General features: G+C 39.5%; 1 protein-coding gene across 1 annotated transcript in view; it reads left to right on the forward strand.

Moving 5' to 3' along the window:
* The window catches only part of ERC2 (ELKS/RAB6-interacting/CAST family member 2), a gene marked incomplete at both ends in the record, with an annotated part of 849,176 nt that overhangs the window by 341,766 nt on the left and 486,213 nt on the right, over nt 1–21,197 (forward strand). Inside the window, one exon of the mRNA XM_079713573.1 lies at nt 9,733–9,900. Coding sequence (XP_079569699.1) covers nt 9,733–9,900 — 168 coding nt within the window. The remainder of the gene's footprint in view (nt 1–9,732; nt 9,901–21,197) is intronic.

Genomic DNA, 21,197 nt, shown 5'->3' on the forward strand with positions numbered 1-21,197 from the left:
ATTATCAGTGATTTAAGTTCTATGGGCTTCAGTGATAGTTTAGAAAGTTGATGGCATATCTAAGTAGGACCAATATTAAAAAATTTTTCATGTTTAAATTTAATGTGCTTACTTTAAGGGAAAGTGCAATATGAATGATACATGGTGTTTTCTTAAACTTGTTTTTTTGGTAATAGTAAATGTTTTGAAGACGGGCTTTTCAAATGTTAGGAGGTACTAAGATTGATAGCTTTGCAAATTGGTTTTAAGTATTTTGAATTTATAACTATCATCATGTTGCAAAATAACATTGACTTTGGAATGGCTTACTTCCTTTTGTAGTAATTCAAAAATATTATGACAGCTATAGTTTTATAGTGAGCATAAAAACCAGTGAGGTAAGTTCAATGAGGTAAGGTTAGTGTTGGAAGTTTTATTAACAAAAACTTTAAGTATTAACACATGAGTTACAATTCCCATGTGTTTTCAGAAATTTGCTGGAACTGAACTGAACATTAAATTTTGAACTTTGGACTAGTCACTTAAAACCACCTAATTTTAGTGTAAGAAGTAGCCAAAAACTTAAGTATGAAAACAGGCTTTATAAAGTTGGCTGGATTATTAACCCACATATGATATGAATCCTTCCATGTAGGTGATACAAAGCATTCTTAACCCAGTATTGTTTTCTTCAAGTAGGTGGCATGTGGGAGTTGGGTATAATTTTTTGACGGGTAGGTAAGACAAAATGCATCTTTACAACCTGAAAATTTTAACTGTGTTAACAAGTTGGTGATTGTAACTTAACTTTTATAAGCACAGCATGTGTTTATGCAATACTGAATATACCTGAATTTTATTTTTCGAATTGAAATTGTATGAAAGAACAGACTTATAATTTAAGAGAAAAGTATATTATAAATTATGAAGCAATGTATAATACAGCCATTATTGTTACTCTTTGTGCTATTTAAATATCTTAAAATATAGTATAGATTTTTTTTCCTTGGTCAAATGTTTAAGTTTTGGGTTGCTAGATGAAAGCCAGCACACGGAATTGGGATTATCTAGTCTTTTTTTCCCGGTCAGTATCACTCCATTGATCAACAGGAGGGTAAATACATGATTGACATTAACTGGTTGTCTTGAAGAGCTTAAGGATATAATTGATAAGATCAAATTTCTTGTTACTCATGACTGTGATGGGTAGGGAGACCTTTTAACTAAGACTGAAAACCAGGGACCCTTTTAAGAAAGGGATTTCTCTCGGTTTCCAGTTGTGTAGATATGCTCTCCTCACAAGTTTTTGTTGACTTGATCTCAGTGGGAGTAAATGCATCTATGTGGAAGTAAATCTATAAATATGCAGAAGATGTCCTCATTAGTCTTCTGGAGGAATGTTGATATAATTACAGGACTGCTCGCACACAAGTAGGTTAGACTCTAGTCCAGGTTCTGTTGTCTCAGGAGCTTCCAATTCATATAGCCATTTACCTTTTTAATGTTTCCTAGCATCTCAAGCTACATGTACCTAATCCTGAATCCTACCTCAAGTCTGATTCTCCCTAGTCTTTCCCGTAACAGGCAATAAGTCCACTGTCTATTCCAGCCAGTAACCCAGGAGTAACCTTTGATTCCTTCCTTCTTTCCCCCACTGCCCATAATTACAAACCCGCAGTTCTCCCAGCTGCCTTCTGATTGTTTCTCAAAATATGTCTCAAACACAGCCACGTTCTCCTTCTCCACCACTTCCATCCTAGTTGTGGCAGCCAGTGTCTCTCCTCCGGTTGACTGCCTGTCCCTGGCCTCCATACCCGCCCCCCACCGCCCCCCGTGATGTCTGTTCATACAGTAGCATCAAATTGTCCCATCCTTGGCCAACAAAAAGACTATTGTTTTTTCACAATTCCTTGCTTTCTGGTTCAATAGGTATTCTATACTTACTGTGTACAGTTTCTTGCCACAGACCTAAAATCAATCATTCCTACAGTGAAACTGATTTGTTTTAGTTAGAAATGGTTTTAAGAGATAGTATTTGGGGTGGGCGATCATTGTTACTGAGATGGTCACTTTTTTCTAAGCTTTTTTAATGGACAAAGCTAGAAAATAATATTTTTAAAACGAATACATACCATGTGTTCATCCTTACTAGTATTATAAGGGTCTTTTTTATAAGACTTAAATTTATTAAAATCCAAAGTTATCTTGAAAGCAGAGGAGCATGTATAAAGCACAACTTATTTAAAGATCAATAAAGACCATTTACGGAATTCCCTGGCAGTCCAGTGGTTAGGACTCCAAGCTTTCACTGCTGAGGGCACGAGTTCAATTCCTGGTCGGGAAACAAAGATCCCACAAGCCGTGTGGCACAGCCAAAATGAAACAAAGCAAAAACAAATCAATAAAGACTATTTAGTGTTCTAAGATGGGATAGTAAAGAGTAGCCAACAGTTAAATAAACCATTTTAATGAATATCAATGTGTCAGTCCAAGTCTAATTTATAATAGTTGATAGACATTTGCTAAATCATGAATTTTATTATTTTGTATGTACCCAAACACACAATATACATTTTCACCAATAAACACAGATAGCCACAAATTAACCTTTTTTCATCCAGTTTTTTTAATAAGGCTTTTACATATGTTCTTAGATTTTATATTTGTATTACTTTCCTCTTACCCTAAAAATCATGTTTACTGATAATATTTACATAATACTTATTTGCTCTACCTCACCTCCAACTTCACAAATATATGGTTCAATAAGTCATGACCTGACAGTCTTGTTAAAAGGCTGTATCTCTAAACTAGGACAGTGCCTGGCACAAAATCAAGTCTTCGTATTTCCTGAATGAATGAATAAATAATTCTAGTTAGTGGAGATAAAAAGAGCCCCTACAGAGAAGAGAGATCTGAAATCAAAATAGCTGCAGAAGTCAAAGAGTAGAAAGACATAACCTAAGTATAGGGTAAGAGATAGACACGCCCTTGTCTATAAGTTAGTTTTTAATGGTGCAGTTCCTGAAGGTCATTTTTTTCTGAAAGGCAACTTTTGCTATAATTAGAGATTTGTATGAAAGAGCTTTTAAAAAGCAATGATTATTCTGAATTTTTCTTTTCAGCAAGACTCCAGAAGGATCATGTTAACTAAATCACCAAGCCAATTAGGTGGTTCCCTTTGGTAGAGATCAGTAGCCTCTGTTGGTGAAAGAAGGGAAGGCTATAGGACTCCTGCCCATGACCCTGCCTTCAGTTGTATCAGTCATACAACCTCTCTGAGTGCTCCTTGAAATTCCAGCTCTCTGTCCTTTTGAGATCATAAAAGGTTCATGAGAGGTCAGTGTGACACTATTTCCTGTGGCAAGGCTCAGCCAACCATGTTTGCTGTTGGTCCAAAATCCTCCCTGAAGTGTCTATATGTGGGGAGATCAAAATCTAAGGGTTGAAACTTTGGGGCTTATTAGAATCATAGACCTGCATGGTCCAATATGGTAGCCATGAGCCATATGGGGCTATTGAGCTCCTGAAATGTGGCTAGTTCTAATTGAGATATGCTAAAAGTGTAAAATAAATGGTGAATTTTGAAGACAATACAAAAAAAGTAAAATATATTATTAATTTTTTAATATTGATTACACGTTAAAGAGTAATATTTTTGATATAGTGTTATCAAAATTAGGGTTTTAATTATTACATAGGGTTAAATTAAATATATTATTAAAATTAATTTTACCTTTTTCTTTTTACTTTTTAAACTTGGCTACTAAAAAATGAAAAATTACATATGTGGCTTGCATCATATTTTCATTGGACACACTGTCTTCAGTCTTGTCTCTGGAAGGGTGGAAGTGTTTGTGCAACATTTCTAGCCAATCCACACATCTCGAACACCGCCCATTTCACCAAGGAAAAATCACTCCTCACATCAATTATGTTAATTGACCAAATTTCAGGTACTCATCAAATATAAAGAATATTGAGGCACTTTTGGTAGTTGACTCTGGCATCTCAGCTTTTAACTGAAATCTTTCATAGGCTAATTAACTACCCCTGGAGAATTTTTTTGCATTTGGGAAATATACCCATCCACCCACCCACCCAGGCACCCCCTCCACATGGACACACATATCATACTGTGTATGCTGAAATATTTTAAAGTAAATGACAGACAATATAACACTCTGGTACATGTTAGAGCACAAAACCTTACTTGCTGGTTCTTCACTTTTCCTGAGGGTTGTTGATTAGCAACCTTTATTGCATTCCTACAGTATATAAATCACTGGGTTAGAGGCTGTGGAAAGCAGAATAATAAAATATAATAACAATAGCAAAAATTTATTGAGTGCTTCTAGGTGCCAGGCACTGTGCTAAGTGCATGATATGTGTTATTTAATTTAATCTTTAACATAACTTGGTGAAAGAGGTACTCTTATTATCCACATTTTGCTCATAACACCTTAGTTTTGTTCCCGACATTTGGAAGGCCCGTGGGTAAGTCCATGGCCATTGCCATGAGTTGCTTGAACACATATATTTGCAATGCAGAGACTTTGCAAAACAGAGTTGTCTACTTGAGCCACTTGTTGATATTGATACAAACTGAAGTTCAAACCAATGTGCTTAAGGAGACTCTTCCTCTTCGATCTCTCTTTCTTTTCTCCCCAAGGTCTTGATCTTTAACCTCTGTGTTCACTCCCTAGGGTTCTGCTACTTCTTCCTTTCAGCTCTGGCCTTGGCTCTCTGACATTTCCCCCCTTCTTTGGAATCGGAGTGAAAGGATAGGGGAAAGTAGATTTTGAGGTCTTAACACACATGGAAGGAGTAGAGGGAAGTACAATGGCCCGATTTCGTTTAGGTTTATGGTAATTTCTAAGACAGACCTTTCTAGCTTTAAGGCGCACACTTTTTAGTAAAACCAGGGGAAATTATTGTAATTATTGATGAGTGGTTTAACACATCATACTGTTATGTCCAACCCATATTAAGGATTGGGGGGCAGGAGGTTAGGGGTGATCCTGCTTCTCTTGGTCACTTGAGGATCCAGATTTATGGAGGTTCTGCCATCATCTAGCTCCAGCATCTGGAAAATGTAGACTTTAAGATCTCTGAGGAAGGGGAGGAGTGTGGGGATGGCATAGACAGGAAATGATGTATGTTGCTTCTGCTTACATTTCATGAATAAAACACATGGCCTCATCTTCCCACAAGGGGGTTGGGAAGGGAAATTGTTACTGTGTTCAGGAAGGAAAGGAGAATTGGATGTGAGTGAGAAGTAGTGGTTAGTACCACAGCAACTTTTAGATTTTAGGTTATTTTTAGTGTTTGTGTCTTTGGAAGCTATGTACTTTATGCATACTTCCAACTTTGAAACTGTCTCCTCATTTGAATGATTGCAAGTTGAATCAAGTTCAAATATACCCTTAACCCAAGTCTACTATTAGGAAAAACAAACAAATGACACTTTGAATGTGAAATAAAACTATATTGGGAGCTTTTGTGTATGTTCCAGTTTCATTTTCTTTTAAAGATGTTCTTTGTGATAGCATGTTTATTCAATGCCTGAAGTGTTGTCAAGTAAGTAGTATTCAATCTGTGAAAATTTTCAAGTGGCCCCTTTTTCTCTCTCAAGTGTTTTTTTTCTTTTCTCAAGTGTCGCTGTAGTCATTTTAAGATTGAAGTGAACCATTTGATTTTTAAAAATTATTCAATGCACATCAAGTAGCACTTCGTGTTTTGTCACAATATTGTAACCATTTCTGAAGGCCTAGGTGACCTTATGGGAGAAGGGTCAGGAGGCTTATATATAGAACTTCTAGAAACATACCTCACCATTGGAACTGGTTATAATTCCTGGGTGATGACAATGAAGATTAATAATGTTTAACTCTGATTTCAGCAATTTTTGCCAATTTCATTGCCATGGTCCTTTTCTTTCAAGTTATTACCTGGAACAGAAGTGATAACAAATGCTTCATGTTTTATACTGCCAGGTAAAAGGTTAAATTTTCATATGTTATATGCTTTTAAATATACACATACATGCACCCACATATACACACAAATACACACACAACTGGATCAGAAGGCAATGAGTAATTCTTCTAAAATGAAAAGATTGTCTTAGTTTTAACATTAGGTGACTAGTTCCCATGTGGTTAAGTCATATGTAAAAATTGGAAATTCAACCTATGGGTCTTTGTGCACTGACTGTATCATACAGTTCTAATTTTCTTTTTTTTTTTCTGGGAAATGATGGTGCTCTTTTCTTTGCCAAGTTTTATTATTGAGTCAACTGCCAAAGTTTGAGAGAGAGTCAAGGGCCCTTAAAATTATTTGGTGTTGAGTGACGGGGCAGAGAAAGGTATTTCATATTTCCAAACATTTTAACTTTTATGTCTCTACCTGATGTTGGAATATAATCTAAACTTCAGGGCTTTTCTGATTCTTTTAAAAATGATGTACACTGTCGAGTGAGGTTCGAGTATTAGCGAGGGGAACTTTAATCCTACTCACTGTGACTCAGTTTGGAACTACATATTCTAATTTTTAATAGACTATGTTCTTTCTGGCCTGATCTTCCTTGTATTTAAACTTCTGTGCATCAGAAGGTCTGTGTGCCTGCTTGTGGTTTTGCACCATCTGGAAGTTAAAATTTGACTTTAGAAATGATGTCATGCTTGCTTACTACAAACTGGGCTAATGTTGGTTGAGAATTGGATGCAGTTCAGGTCAAAGTTTTGTCTAAAAAAAAAAGACCCTTAAGCTTCATTTCTTGATTCTAGGAGACTGTGCAAAGCTGTAAAGATAGAGTGAAGGTGACTGAAGGGCACAATTCAAATTCCTTTGAAGCTAAGTACATGCTGTCAGGCACATGGAAAATAAACTCCCAAAAAGAAGACCTTAGCTGGCACAGACTCCCTCCTGCCATGTAGAGTTTGGGTGTTGTGAGTAGTGTGTTGACCACGACCATCTTTGCTCTCCATTTTATTCCTGGAGAAATAGTCTTATGGCTAAGGTTATTGTTTATCTCTTCTGGGCTCTCAGTAAGATGGGGCAGGGCACTGATAGATCACACATAGCCAGAAGGCACTACAAATGTTAAGCTTATTATTCATCAATAGAGAGTCTCTTTTTCTAAACTCTCTCTAGCACCACTCACTACCTCCTATATTGTAATTTATTTATATCATGGTTTTGGATATTGGGTGTTTCCTTTGATCCAGATACAGACCATTCATCTTTGATAGGTAGAATGTGGGGCTAATGGGACCACAGTTTTTTTCTCAGATATACACTGAATCCTGGTCAGCCTGTGTGCAAATCTCTACAATTGAATATGTAACCCCTTCTAACCACTGCTGTAATCTAGAGTGCTCAGCATGTTCCACCAATTTCCAGGGAACCCACTAAATGCCATCCTTTATGTATAAACTAAAAATCATATTTTTTTCACCAGATAAGAGGAAAGCCTGAAGAGAAGTATTTTTTTTTTTTTTTTTTTTTTTTTTTGCGGTACGCGGGCCTCTCACCCTTGTGGCCTCTCCCGTTGCGGAGCACAGGCTCCGGACGCGCAGGCTCAGCGGCCATGGCTCACGGGCCCAGCCGCTCCGCGGCACGTGGGATCCTCCCGGACCGGGGCACGAACCCACGTCTCCTGCATCGGCAGGCGGACTCCCAACCACTGCGCCACCAGGGAAGGCCCTGAAGAGAAGTATTGATGTTACTCCAGGTTGGTAGATGAAGATAACTTTAAACAAAGATAAGCCACTTGAGAATGTGGGATGTTTAAGCTTTAGTGCAATTGGCATGAATTTTCACTTAGAAAAGGGGAGATCCCCAGGACATGAGTATCCCCCTCACCCACCCGCCCCAGACCTCTGTGGCCATTATGTAAGAAGACACAGCTATCAGATGTCTGAAGAATCTGCAGTTCACACCCTCTGCAAGCACAGAATGTCCATCCTCTCTCATAATGCAGTCTGGGTCATTCGGCCAACTGGGCTTCAAACACTTGTCATCACTTCTTCCCTTGCTGGGACCTCCCAGCTTCATCCTCCTCTCTGGGACAGAAACTAGAAAAACTCCTCACCAACCTCCCCATCACCTTTGACCTTTAAAAACACAACTTTGGCACCCCTTTCTTGGAAAGAGGTAGGAAAAGGAGATTCTACTCCGATAACTTTATCTCTAATATCATCATCCTTCCCTGATGTATTCTGCCTAGGACTGATTTCTGTCTTTAAAATCATAAAATGTCAGGCACTTAGAGACAGTCTGTTCTTACCACTTTGTTTTATGAATGAAGAAACTGAGTCTGGAAGCCTGGGTGTGGGGAAGTGAGAGGTATTTGCCCTGATCCTCACAGGTAGAAGATGGAAGCAGAACCTGGCCTAAAACCTAAGTGTCCTCTTTCCATTGTTCCAAGTTGCCTTTGACTTTGTGTCCTCGTAGTCTGTACATACCTATTTATTTTGGCATATTACAGTATTCTTGCATCCTTTTTAAACAACTTTTGTTTTTTTCCCCTTTCATCCAAATTTTACCTGCTGATAGTGTAATGAGCAAAATGTTCAACAAGAATTGCTATGAGATGCAGCAGCCCCCAGCTCACCCCGTCCCATTCTTTTTCCTCAAGACCACCCGTTTAAACTCTTTATGCCTGGTTATTTTGATATCTCTGAATAACATGCTTGCATCATTACTTTCTGAATGTTGATGTAGCTTCTCTCTGTCCAATTCTTGGTACGGAAGGTGAAGATTAAAGTCTTCCATCACCCCCACGCCCCACATCACCCATGTAAGCTTTTTTTGCAAATGGTCTTTGGAATGTTAACATTTAAAAAATAAAGGTTATGTTTCCTCACTTTATTACGGACACTTGAAAAGCAGAAATTGTAATAATCTAAGTTTTGAGCTAAGGTAGAAATAGGAATTTTTTTGTATGCTGTGTCTTTTTTTTTTTCTTTAGTATTTGGAAAGCAGTCTTTCATAAAGCTGGAGAATGAGTGTCATTCCCCCAACATTTTCTTCTAGCAGCATTTACTTCCTCTTGGCAACACGTCTTTTTCTAATTTAGGAGTGTTTCTCAACGTGTCAGTCTTGTTCTCCCAGATATCCGTGGCAGAGCTCATTGTATTCTCTGAGGAGAACATGAGCATCCCTGGAGGATGCTGTATGAGACGTGTTGTACCCTCCCTGGGCTCTCAAAGACACAGAGAATTAGTGTGCTTTTTTTTCCCAACCTTTGGTTTTACAACATGAGACATACTACTATTTCATAATGTCTTATTTGATATAAACCTTATATTTTAAAAAATGTATCACTGTTCGGGTGCACATGCAACAGAACTTTAAGGTAGATGTAGGCTTTAAAACACACGGAGGGGCTTCCCTGGTGGCACAGTGGTTGAGAGTCCACCTGCCGATGCAGGGGGCGTGGGTTTGTGTCCCGGTCTGGGAGGATCCCACATGCCGCGGAGCGGCTGGGCCCGTGGGCCGTGGCCACTGAGCCTGCGCGTCCGGAGCCTGTGCTCCGCAGCGGGAGGGGCCACAGCAGTGAGAGGCCTGCGTACCGCAAAAAAACCCAAACAAACAAACAAACAAAACACACAGAGGTGCCCATGAGCAGTGTTTGATCACACTGCTCAGAAGGTATACTGCTGCCCCTCCCTCCTTGCAGGGCAGGACTGATGGTTACTGATGACCTGTCTGTAAAACTACAACCCTTTTTCTTTTCCCTGATTTCAGGTAGATGCACTGAGATTACGACTAGAAGAGAAAGAATCTTTTCTCAATAAAAAAACAAAACAGCTGCAGGACCTCACAGAAGAGAAGGGGACACTGGCTGGAGAGATTCGAGACATGAAGGATATGTTAGAGGTGAAGGAAAGGAAAATCAATGTTCTTCAGAAAAAGGTGAGTAGCTGACATAAGCCCTTCAGGTTGAGAATTGATATCATCCATGTTTTGTCATTTCAGAGAAACTTTTGAGCACGTGGAAAAGAAGAAATTATTGTTGAAGAATTTTGGATTAGGGAGTATAAACTTTAAATTTACTGGTATTTAACTTACTGGTGGTTGTACTATGTCATTTTTAGCATGACCTGTTGAATTTTCTATTTGATTACCTGGGAACTAAATAGTGATGATTTTTTTTTCATTTACCATCTTAAACATAGAGATAATTGTACAAATTTAGAGAAAAAACTAAAATTTATAGTAAATTTTTCCTTTTTCCTTACTGAGCAGTGTGTTTTGTGGGTCTTAAAGGTATTAGTTGCATTTTGTATTTACATAAACTTTAGTAGCTCTTATCCTGTGAAACCCATACAGATTTTAGTGTGGGAGGGGTAATGTTTACACCCATTACTTTTTTTTTGCTTTATAACAGATTTAATCAGTTATACATATACATATGTTCCCATATCCCCTCCCTTTTGCGTCTCCCTCCCACCCTCCCTATCCCACCCCTCCAGGCAGTCACAAAGCACCCAGCTGATCTCCCTGTGCTCTGCGGCTGCTTCCCACTAGCTATCTACCTTACGTTTGGTAGTGTATATATGTCCATGCCGCTCTTTCACTTTGTCACAGCTTACCCTTCCCCCTCCCCATATCCTCAAGTCCATTCTCTAGTAGGTCTGTGTCTTTATTCCTGTCTTACCCCTATGTTCTTCATGACACTTTTTTTTTCTTAAATTCCATATATATGTGTCAGCATACAGTATTTGTCTTTCTCTTTCTGACTTACTTCACTCTGTATGACAGACTCTAGGTCCATCCACCTCATTACAAATAGCTCAATTTCATTTCTTTTTATGGCTGAGTAATATTCCATTGTATATATGTGCCACATCTTCTTTACCCATTCATCCGATGATGGACACTTAGGTTGTTTCCATCTCCAGGCTATCGTAAATAGGGCTGCTATGAACATTTTGTACACCCATTACTTAATTGAAATCACTGAGAGAATGTATAATAAGTTCTAATACAGTGACTTAACCCAGAAGATGCTTGACCTGGTTAGGGCTCTTTCTTCTTTCCTTCTTTCAGCAGTTCATTTTCTCCATTGTAGGGGAATGAGATTTGGGGACAGCACCCAGATTTTTTTTTTTTTTTCTTATTTGCTACTGTGTACAATTTTGGTGGGACCATAGGGTCCCTTGCCTTCCGTAAGGAAAAGTGTAGGCAAAAAGAGAAACCAACACCTACTCTTTTAATAAAAAGAAGCTGTTGGGAAACACAGGGGTCTCAGATTAACAAGCAGGCAGCATGGAAACTGGGCAGGAACCAGTGGGGGGAAGCACGAGCTGGCTGGCCAGGACACTGCCGTAGACAGGCATGTTGCCGGGCACCAGTGCTGCAGCTGCAGGCAAATGGAATCTAACCGGCCCTCCTCTTGGTGTCATTTGCCACCGTCACCTCTCACTTTGTTTATATTGACAGCATCCTACCTGTTTTTCCTGCTTCAACTCTTACCTTTACTACAGGCTGTTCTTAACACAAGCTGGAGTAATTCTTTTAAAAACATAATATAATTCATATCACACTCTGACCAAACCTCTCCAGTCACAACCAGGTACCTAATTTGTGGGGCCCAGTGCAAAATGAAAATGTGGGACCCCTTGCTCAGACTTTATTGAGAATTTCAGGATGGTTAAGGAAAGCATTAAACCAAGCATGGGGCTCTTCTGAGTATGGGGCCCTGTGACCCTACACAAGTTGCATGCCCATGAAGCCATGTCACCATCCTCAGCGGCTTCCATCCTCATAGGATATTGGTGGTCTGATAGATCATATTATTAATTCATTTCTGTTAAGATTTTATAGACAAGGCCCTGGTCACCGTTACAGCTCCAGTTAATTGATACAGGTGATTAGAAGAGGGCTGGGAAGAGACGACTGAGGACCCTTTGAATCAAAGGGCTGTCTAGGGCAGGTGGGACTAATAGAGAAATAGTTACAGTGGCAGTTCTTGGAGCATATACTAAGGATTCAAAAGAAGACTTTCATTTAGAATCCCCACCAGCAAATGGTACCGAAAGCTGGCATTTATTGAACTTAACTTATGTTGAACACTGTATGCTAGATACTCTGCTATGGTTATTACGTGCACTATTTACTTACTTTTGACCATATTAACCCTGTGAGGCATGCACAGTTATTAACCCCAGTGATGCTGAGGCTTATGGTAGACTTACCCAAGGTCAAACAACCTAGATACAAGTTTATGTCTTTGGGAGTATAGAATAAAATGATTATTGCAAATTAAGAGAATAAGCCTCCTTTTCCTTTGGCCCTTATGATGACACCAGGTGCAAGAGCAAATCAAGTAAGAACATCACAATTGCACAACCAGGAGTTGAGACTAAGCTCTCTCGTTCTTTTTTTTCTTTTTTAATTGAAGTATAGTTGATTTACAGTGTTGTGCCAATCTCTGCTGTACAGCAAAGTGACTCAGTTATACACATAGAGACATTCTTTTTTTAAATATTCTTTTCCATTATGGTTTATCCCAGGAGATTGTGCTATACATTAGGACCTTTTTGTTTATCCAGTCTAAGCTCCTTCATTCCTGAGGAATAAATGGCAACAATTTTCTCAGTAAAGATTTTGGGAAGGCACTTTCTTTTTATCTTTTTTCTTTTAAAAAAATATTTAATTTATTTGTTTGGTTGTACCAGGTCTTAGTTGCAGCAGGCAGGCTCCTTAGTTGTGGCTTCAGGGCTCCTTAATTGCGACACACGGGCTCCTTCGTTGTGGCATGCAAACTCTTAGTTGCGGCATGCATGTGGGATCTAGTTCCCTGACCAGGGATTAAAACCAGGCCCCTGCATTGGGAGCACAGAGTCTTATCCACTGCACCACCAGGGAAGTCCCTGGGAAGTCCTTTCAATGCAGAAGTGACAGTTGGCCACTTTTGCTGATGTGAGTATTTTGCAGAATTTTAAACTTTCCCTCACAGCCAGATTCAAAGGTTTGGGAATTCTGAAACAAAGCCAGTTGTGTATTATGGCTCCTTTGGGCAACAGGATCACGATCCCACTTATTTAAGCCATGCTGATAATGGATTTGGGAATATTTCATGTATATTTGGAGAGGTTGTTTAGCTTCAAGTTTTTTTTTTTTTCACCAAGTGTTTACCAATACATTTGGTGGAGGATATAAAACCACTGGCAACATAGTGATGGGGCAGGAGTGCTATTATACCTGCAGTGTGAAAGAGAAATAATTCCTAAAGAAGTGATGCACACAATTCAGAAACTACTACTTCAGAATGTGGAAATAATACAGAAGCTGACGGGCTAATGAAACACTGTCTTTGGGACTGGGGACTCCTTAGAGTTTTGACCACATTCAGCATAATTGGCTGTTTTAGGGCAGGCCTGGACTGGGACAGCATAAGCTTTGGACTAGGGTATGTTGGCATGGAAGAATAATAAACTCATGTCAACGTCAGAGGTGCAGTATTACTTAATATTTCTTTCTTGTAGACTCTTTGGCAACCAGCACTGTGTTTTGAAGCCAGTAGAACTGGGTATGCTCCTTCCATAGCCATGTTTAACCTGGCCAAGCTAGGCTTGCACCTCATCTCTGTCAGCTTTGCCTTCAAAGCCTTGGGTCTCAGAAGTCTTGTGTACTCCATAAGGCATGTGCACAGGTCACATGTCTGGGCAGCAGGCACGGGCATAATGCTCTAAGTATTTTGTTACTTGAGGAAGGAAGTGAAATTGAATAAACAGAGAACCCCAGGTGGCATAATATCTCTGATCAAACTTTTGTAGGAAAACAGAAGTCATCAAGAATGGATTTGGTCCTACCACCATGTTTCTGGCTCTACTCCATAATTCCAAGAAATGGAATTCTTTTAGTAGGGGTCAAAAAGGTGCATGTATGAAGATTGTTTAGTGGATCATCCCTGTGTGGCTATGATACTGAAGTCAGAGAAGCAGCACAGTTTTCATGCTATAGCCATAGCATTCTGTTCCCATACCTGAATTCAAGCTTCCACTGATGAGGTGCTACCTGACTATTGAGTTTTTGTAGTAAATGTCATAAAACCTTGATGACATTGTACATTTGGAAAGTGTATAATGCCTAGGATTTTAGAACATGGTAGCATTATTTGAACCAGATCACATTCAGACTGTTATGTAGCTCAGACTGTTATGTAGCTCATAGATTCTTGCAGCATAAACTTACTACCAAAGAAAATTTTTTTAAAGCCATTAAATTGGAGAAAAATTATATCTCCATTTTCATTCTAGGTCTCAGTCCCACAAGCAATGTGAATTTATAGAGCAGAGGTACTTTATTTATTAGGGGTAGAAAAACAGATGGTGATTTCTCTGTAAGCCAAGTTCACTAGCTGCCTACTGAGCTTCATAGATTGCCCCGTGGGTTGGAAAGGGCAGGGAGAGGGGAGTGTAGTTGGCTCCTGGGAATGGTATATACGGACCTGCCCTTTTAGCAGTTTTATTCTACCCATTTGGAAGTATGATGGTGAAAATTCTGAATGACAATAGAGGAAAGAATGCTACAGGAATGTGGTTATTAGCATACTGGATTGCTTCATGAAGTTTATATTAAAAAGTTAAATTTGAGAAGATGGCTAGGGAATATAGAGATTTCCACATGAGTGTAAAATTGACATAAGGTATGGAGGACTTTCTGACTCAATTGAGCTCTTTCTCAGTGTTAAACATCCAGTTGGACTTTTATATTTATTATTGGCAAACCTCCTAATTTTTTAAACATGTGAAAAATCATATTCATTTTGCATTTACTAGTGTTTCCTATGTGTCAGTCAGTCACTACTGTAGGCCCTGGAGGTTTAAAGAGAAATAAGACATTCTCCAGTCTGCAAGAAGCTGACAGTCTGGTTGAGAAGGTAGACTTGTATAATGTGGCATGTTACCAGAAACAAACCACTTGATGGATGCAAAGAGCAGAAGCTAATTCTGGCTACCTTAAGCAAAAGGAAATTTACTGAAGGAATATCCACGAGCTCCAATATCTGGCTGGTAGAACCAGATTAGGGATGATCAAGAACCAGGACAGCTCTAGGAGACCAAGAGAAAGCAGACAGTGCCCTGACCTTGTAACCTGGAGTGTCTGGTCAAGTGTCTTCTCTGCTGATGGCTGCCCTCACCCCTCCCCCACGTCCCCACCCCACACCCTTACATCATGCTGTTGGTCAAGATTCAGAGTCCTGGGACAGAGCTCCAAAGTTCACACAAATGCCTCTCATTAGCAGGATCTAACCAGACCCTACCTAAAAGGAGTCTGGGAAATGTGGTTCCAAGCTTTACATCTGAGCTTTGCACTCAGTTCTTGTGTCACTTAGGGAAGTCTTTGCTGACACTGCAGGCTGGGAGAGGTTTAACACTCGTAGATTACCATTTCTTGGCTCACTTTGAAGTTATGCACCCCGTTAATGAATGTTGGCTTCCCTCCAGGGCTAAGCTCCTTGAGTGCCCCAGCCGTCATCATCTAGATACCTCCAGCTCCTTGCAAAATTCTTGGCAGGTGATGGTCCTCATTCAGTATGCATTTGATGAATAAATTATGTCAGTAAATTCTGAATGAATGAGAACGTGGGAGAAGAGAAATCACTTTGAGATCCACTCCTGGCCCAAGAATATTGTTTGCTGTGAGAAGAGTCATTTGCCCCAGTGAAATGTCAGACCCACTTGTTCCCAGAACAGTGTGTTCTGTGTAGGCTGCAAGATGGAACCATCCCATGAGTAATAAAGCACAGATAAGGAAATGATTATTGCTCCACCTGCATCTAACACCTCCAACCTCTGTTCCACCCTGGGAAGGTAAAAATGGATGATGCCTTGAGTAAGGGAGCTTAGCCACTCTTCTTTAATTTTTCCTTTTAATAAAAAGAAAATGTGGCATTTATAGAAAATACTGTTTTGTTCCCCAAAGAGAATGCTTCTTCCTCCAGTTCTCACTTCTAACTTACTGGATTGTTAGAGTCATGGCATTTTATGAGAGTGATACAATGAAATTGCTGATTATCCATGGTAATTTCCAATTATGACCGTGCAAATGATAATTTTTTTAACAAAAGGGTAATCTACTATTGATTGAATCCTTACTATATACCAGACACTGTGCTAAGGGCTTTGCATTCTTAGGTCGAGTCCTTATAGCAAACCTAATGGCATGTATGTACAATCATAATCGCTATTTTTAAAATGGGAGACTGTGGTTTAGAGAGTGACTTGCCCAGAGTCACATGGCAGGGAGGTGATAGAGCTATTCTTAACCACCACACTATTCTGGTGTTTTTCTATTTATGGTCCTGCTTCCCTCATGAGACAAGTGGGATCATTAACTTTTAGGGATTAGCTGAACTATAGTTTGAGCAATTTACCTGAGGTCGATACACAAGGATGCCTGTTTTTAATACCAAACTGGCAGAGATGCAGCTACTAAATAATGTGATGAAAAATAGGAAAACAGTTAAATTAAAAAGTACGACATCAGATCTGGATTTTTAAAAGTTTATGTTAGTCTGTATTTAGAAAAAAGAAAGATTGTGTTGACCTTCAGTTTATGTTTATATTTTCCTCCATGAGATTCTTCACGTACCATTCTAAGCCATTGGATTGTTTTGCAGCTTCCTTTTCAAAGGATTGCACCATTTTTGCTCTCTTAGTAGTTTCACTTTGTTTTGGTTGTTGGCTTTAAGGACTGAGACCTCAAAAGATGATTTGAGATGTCTGAGCATCTTTCCTGGACTAGTTGCAGCTGAACTCATGATTCGGTAGACTCCTCCCTTAGTCTGAGAGGAAGTGGTCTGGGAAGCCATTCCACTTTGCAGGGAGTTGTTCACCTAAGGTCAGACCTCCGTGTAGTCAAGCTCACTACATCTGAAGCCAAGAACTGGGCTGGCACTCAGGGGATGGAGCCACAACCGAGGTGGCTGTGAGTCTAAGGCAGTGGTTCTCAACTGGGGTACACTTACAAGCCCCAACCTTCCGAGGAACAGTTGGCAATGTCTGGAGGTAGTTTTGGTTGCCACAGCTGGAGGATTGCTGCAAGCGTCTGGTGGGTAGAGTCCAGGGGTGCTGCTAAACATCCTACAATGCACAAGAGACAGCCCCTTGGCCTCTGCCAAAGCAAATTACTATCCAGACCTAACCCTGGTCTGTTGGGGTCCTTTTCTTCCTGTGTATGGACCACCCATCTCATCTTGGATCTCTCTGCTTCCTGCCTTGAGATAGTATTCCTTAAAGTGATTTTTACTTAGTATAACAGACATTTCTCTGTAACATTTTTAGCTACACCTTTTTTCTGGCATGATTATAGGCAGTTTACAGAGGCAAACATCTTGGGTGGGTGGGTGGGTGGGTGTGTGTATGATTGAACTCTTAATATTACTTTCTCTTTTATAATTTTCACATATATTAATTAATCTATAAAGAGTATGTATATAGCACTCTTGAAGTATTAAAATTTTTAGAATTATTTAAACTGATCTGACCATACTGATCAAATCAACTAATTTGGAGAGGGGTGGTGGTCAAACTTCAGTTTAGGGAATATATGATAGAAATAAAACATCTGATTTAGACAGAATAGAGATGAGTCACCTATCAGTTATCACCCAGTTTAAATTTCTTTAGCTAAATGCCAGCATTTCAGTCATCTGGAAAATACCTTTAAGACTAATTTTTTTTTTCTGACAAAAAATGAACTTTATTTTAGCAGCCATTTGGGCTGAAAATATGATCTCTATATTCACATTTAATGCATTTTTCATTTGGGATAAGGTAACATCATTTGTTCATGTTGACTGATCGTAGGTTAACCTACGTTGCTTAAATATTTGCAACTAAAAAATGTATTGTCTAGGTTAGCGTTTGTGATTTGCCCGTTTTCTTTGGAAACTGCCTTCTTCAGTAGAAAATATAGGAAAAAGCTAACTTATTATATTATAGTATAATAAATTCTCTGTATGTATTCTATGTTTGTAGGGTAGCAGTATGTCATTGGGTCTAAGCAAAAGCATCTTTACTCTAGCATCATTTAATACATTGTGTCTTTATTATGGCATGTGGTTGATGTCAAGGGTCCTAGGGCAAATTAAATTCCCCAGGACAAACAATCAGGCATGCATGGATGCTACTCTTATCTGGAATTATTTGCCCAATGTTAGCAGTGGCCTAGGGAAGAAACAGCTTGATTTTAACCAGTTGATCCTATTGATCATTTTGCCCCAATGAAGTGATATTTCGAAGGTCACTTTGTGTCTCTTGAGTAGAGATTGTGGCTTCCTTGGTAAGCCTTAGCTTCTTTGATAAGCAATGAATTCACCAGCCTCCTCCATTGTGTAATTGCTTTTTTCCTAAGGGATTTGAGGTTGCCTTTCTCTTAGAGATGACGCTGATGAAATGACATTTTATTATCAAAAGAACCAAAGCTAAAAAATTTACCTTCTGACGGAGCAATTGAAGAGATTTAGCAAGGCTGCTCATGTATTCATGCATTCAGTCAGCATCTATAGGCACTGTACTCAATTAGCTGCATCTTTCTACCCCCTCACTCTATTGAACCCAACTGAATATTATTTGACTTTAAAAGACATGTTAAAATGGGTATGCTGATAAAGCATGGGCAGTCCGGAAGACAGAAAGATATGAGAGAACATAGATCTGGAAGAGACTTGATGAACCCTCCTAGTCCAACCTTTTTATTTTCCCACTCAGGACACAGAGGTTCTCAGAGATGAAGTGACTTGTTTAGGGTCAAAGAACTAATTAGTGACAGAGCCTGGGCTCTGATTACACTTTTTCTTTTTCTTCTCTCCATTCCCCTGTGGTAGCTGAGGCCTGGGACATCATTGCCCTATTCTGGCCAGTTTGCCTTCCCTTCCTTCCTACCATTCAGTCATCCAGCAATACATATTCCGCATCTGTAATGGTCTGGATGCTCTGCAGGTACTGGGGGATACAGAGGCCTTTGGAGAAGGTATAGTTTCTGTCCTTTGAGAGCTCACACTCATGGAAAAGACCACTGAGCAGGCAATTGCAGGGCAAAGTGTGATATGTGCTATGCCAGCCAGGTACATGGTTCATGTAGGAGGGTCACCTCACCTATTGTGGGGAATAGGAAGGTCAAGGAGGACTTTTGGAAAAGTTGATGACTAAACTGGGATCTGAGGGAGTAGGAAGTGTTGTTCAGTCAAAGTGGCAAGAATAGTATTTGCAAAGGTTTGGCTGGAAGAGGCAGCACAGTGCATTTGGTGGAATTAGAAGTAATTTAATATAGATGGACCACACTCCCCTGCCTCATTTAGGAAACAAATTTCAGAGAAGTTTTTCTATTCTTTATGTCTTCTAGAAATCAAATATATTTTATAATTAGCTTTGAGAGTCATTTTGACTTCCATATTATGAATGTTCTCTTGCAATCCCTTATGACTTGCTAGTGGCAATAGTGATTATCTGTGTTATTTCAAAATGCAGTTCAGGGCCAGATGGTACTGAGAACTGATTCTTATTCAATGAGAGAGCTGATCCTGAGCCAGGGGAGGCAAATTCTCTTTTAAATAAATATTTGCTTCTGGGTTAAGACCTTATATTCTGTACTCAATTTCAGCATGATGGATTTTTAAAAAGTTTGTTTGTAATTACCTGCAAAACCCCTGAAGATTTAAAATAAAAATGCCCAGAGTGCCCTGACTGTGGCTGCTACCCTAATGGGTACAGGCATTTTGACACATCTGTCAATCTCAGCTGCCAGCTGTTGTTGTTTTGTGGTATGGAATTAGAGGTGTTTGAGCTTTTACAGATTTCAGTCTGGAGCGGGTTCCATTTTTCCTCCCACATACTCCCCAAGCCATTTAATTTAAATCAACCTTAGGTATGTGGGAAGGAAAATTTTCTGTCTGCCTTTTTTACTTATCCTGTGTTTGACAATGGATTCTACCTTGCTGTGAAGAGTTTACACATATCTATATTAGCATTTATCATGTTATATTGTACAGAGAAGTCCATAATTCAAAACTTTTATAATATGTGTCTTAGGTTTCCCATAAGGCTAAATGTAAATTAGAAGTGATGCATTCTTGGGGCACATAACTCCACAGTTATTGTGGGAAAGGGGCACCTTAATATTGTTCTGATATTGCAGTCTTGTTGCCATTTTTCCCCCTTTATCCTTACTTGATTATACTATACCTTTTGCAAACTAAAAGATATAACTGCTTTAAGCAGACTGTTTTCCCAGAAGTTGAATTCTAAACTAATGGCACAGGGTATATGGCAGTTTGGGGTCTTCAGCATAGCATTATATCACACTTACATCCTTTTACGATTGCTGGTTTCTGAGAACCAGCAGTAGCACCGACATGGGGACTTCCCTGGTGGCGCAGTGCTTAAGAATCCCCTTGCCAATGCAGGGGACACGGGTTTGAGCCCTGGTCTGGGAATATCCCACATGCCGTGGATCAACTAAGCCCGTGTGCCACAACTACTGAGCCTGCTCTCTAGAGCCCTCAAACCACAGCTACTAAGCCTGCACGCCACAACTACTGAGCCCACATGCCACAACTACTGAAGCCTGTGTGCCTAGAGCTCATGCTCAGCAACAAGAGAAGCCACTGTGATGAGAAGCCCTCGCACCGCAACGAAGAGTAGCTCCTGCTTGCTGCAACTAGAGAAGGTCCGCACACAGCAATGAAGACCCAAGGCAGCTAAAAATTAATTAATTAATTAATTTAAAGAAAATCTGATCAAATTATCTAAAAAAAGAAAAAAATAGCACCAACGTGTACTCGGCCCTTGGATAATATAATTAGTTTATAAAAGTAATTTATAATTTTAACAAAAGTGCTATGGTAGGTAGAATTCTAAGATGGCCCCCAAGATTTCCCACCTCTCCAGTATATATTCCTTGAATAATGCCCAGGACTGTGAATATGATGGATTTAACATAGATTATGTTGTATGGCACAGATGACTTTAAGAAAGAGAGATTATCTGGGTAAGCTTGACCTAATCATATTAGCCCTTTAAACATGGATTCTAAGGTCAGAGTCAGGGAAGTCACAGATTCAAAATAGGAGAGGGATTCACTGCATGAGAAGTTCTCCACTGTTGATTTGAAGATGGAGGGGACCACATGGCATGGAATGCAACAACCCCTGGAGCTGAAAGTGACTCCCAGTGACAACAGCCAGGAAGCAAGTACCT

This window comes from Hyperoodon ampullatus (assembly GCF_949752795.1).
Source record: "Hyperoodon ampullatus genome assembly, chromosome: 10".
Lineage (NCBI taxonomy): Eukaryota > Metazoa > Chordata > Mammalia > Artiodactyla > Ziphiidae > Hyperoodon > Hyperoodon ampullatus.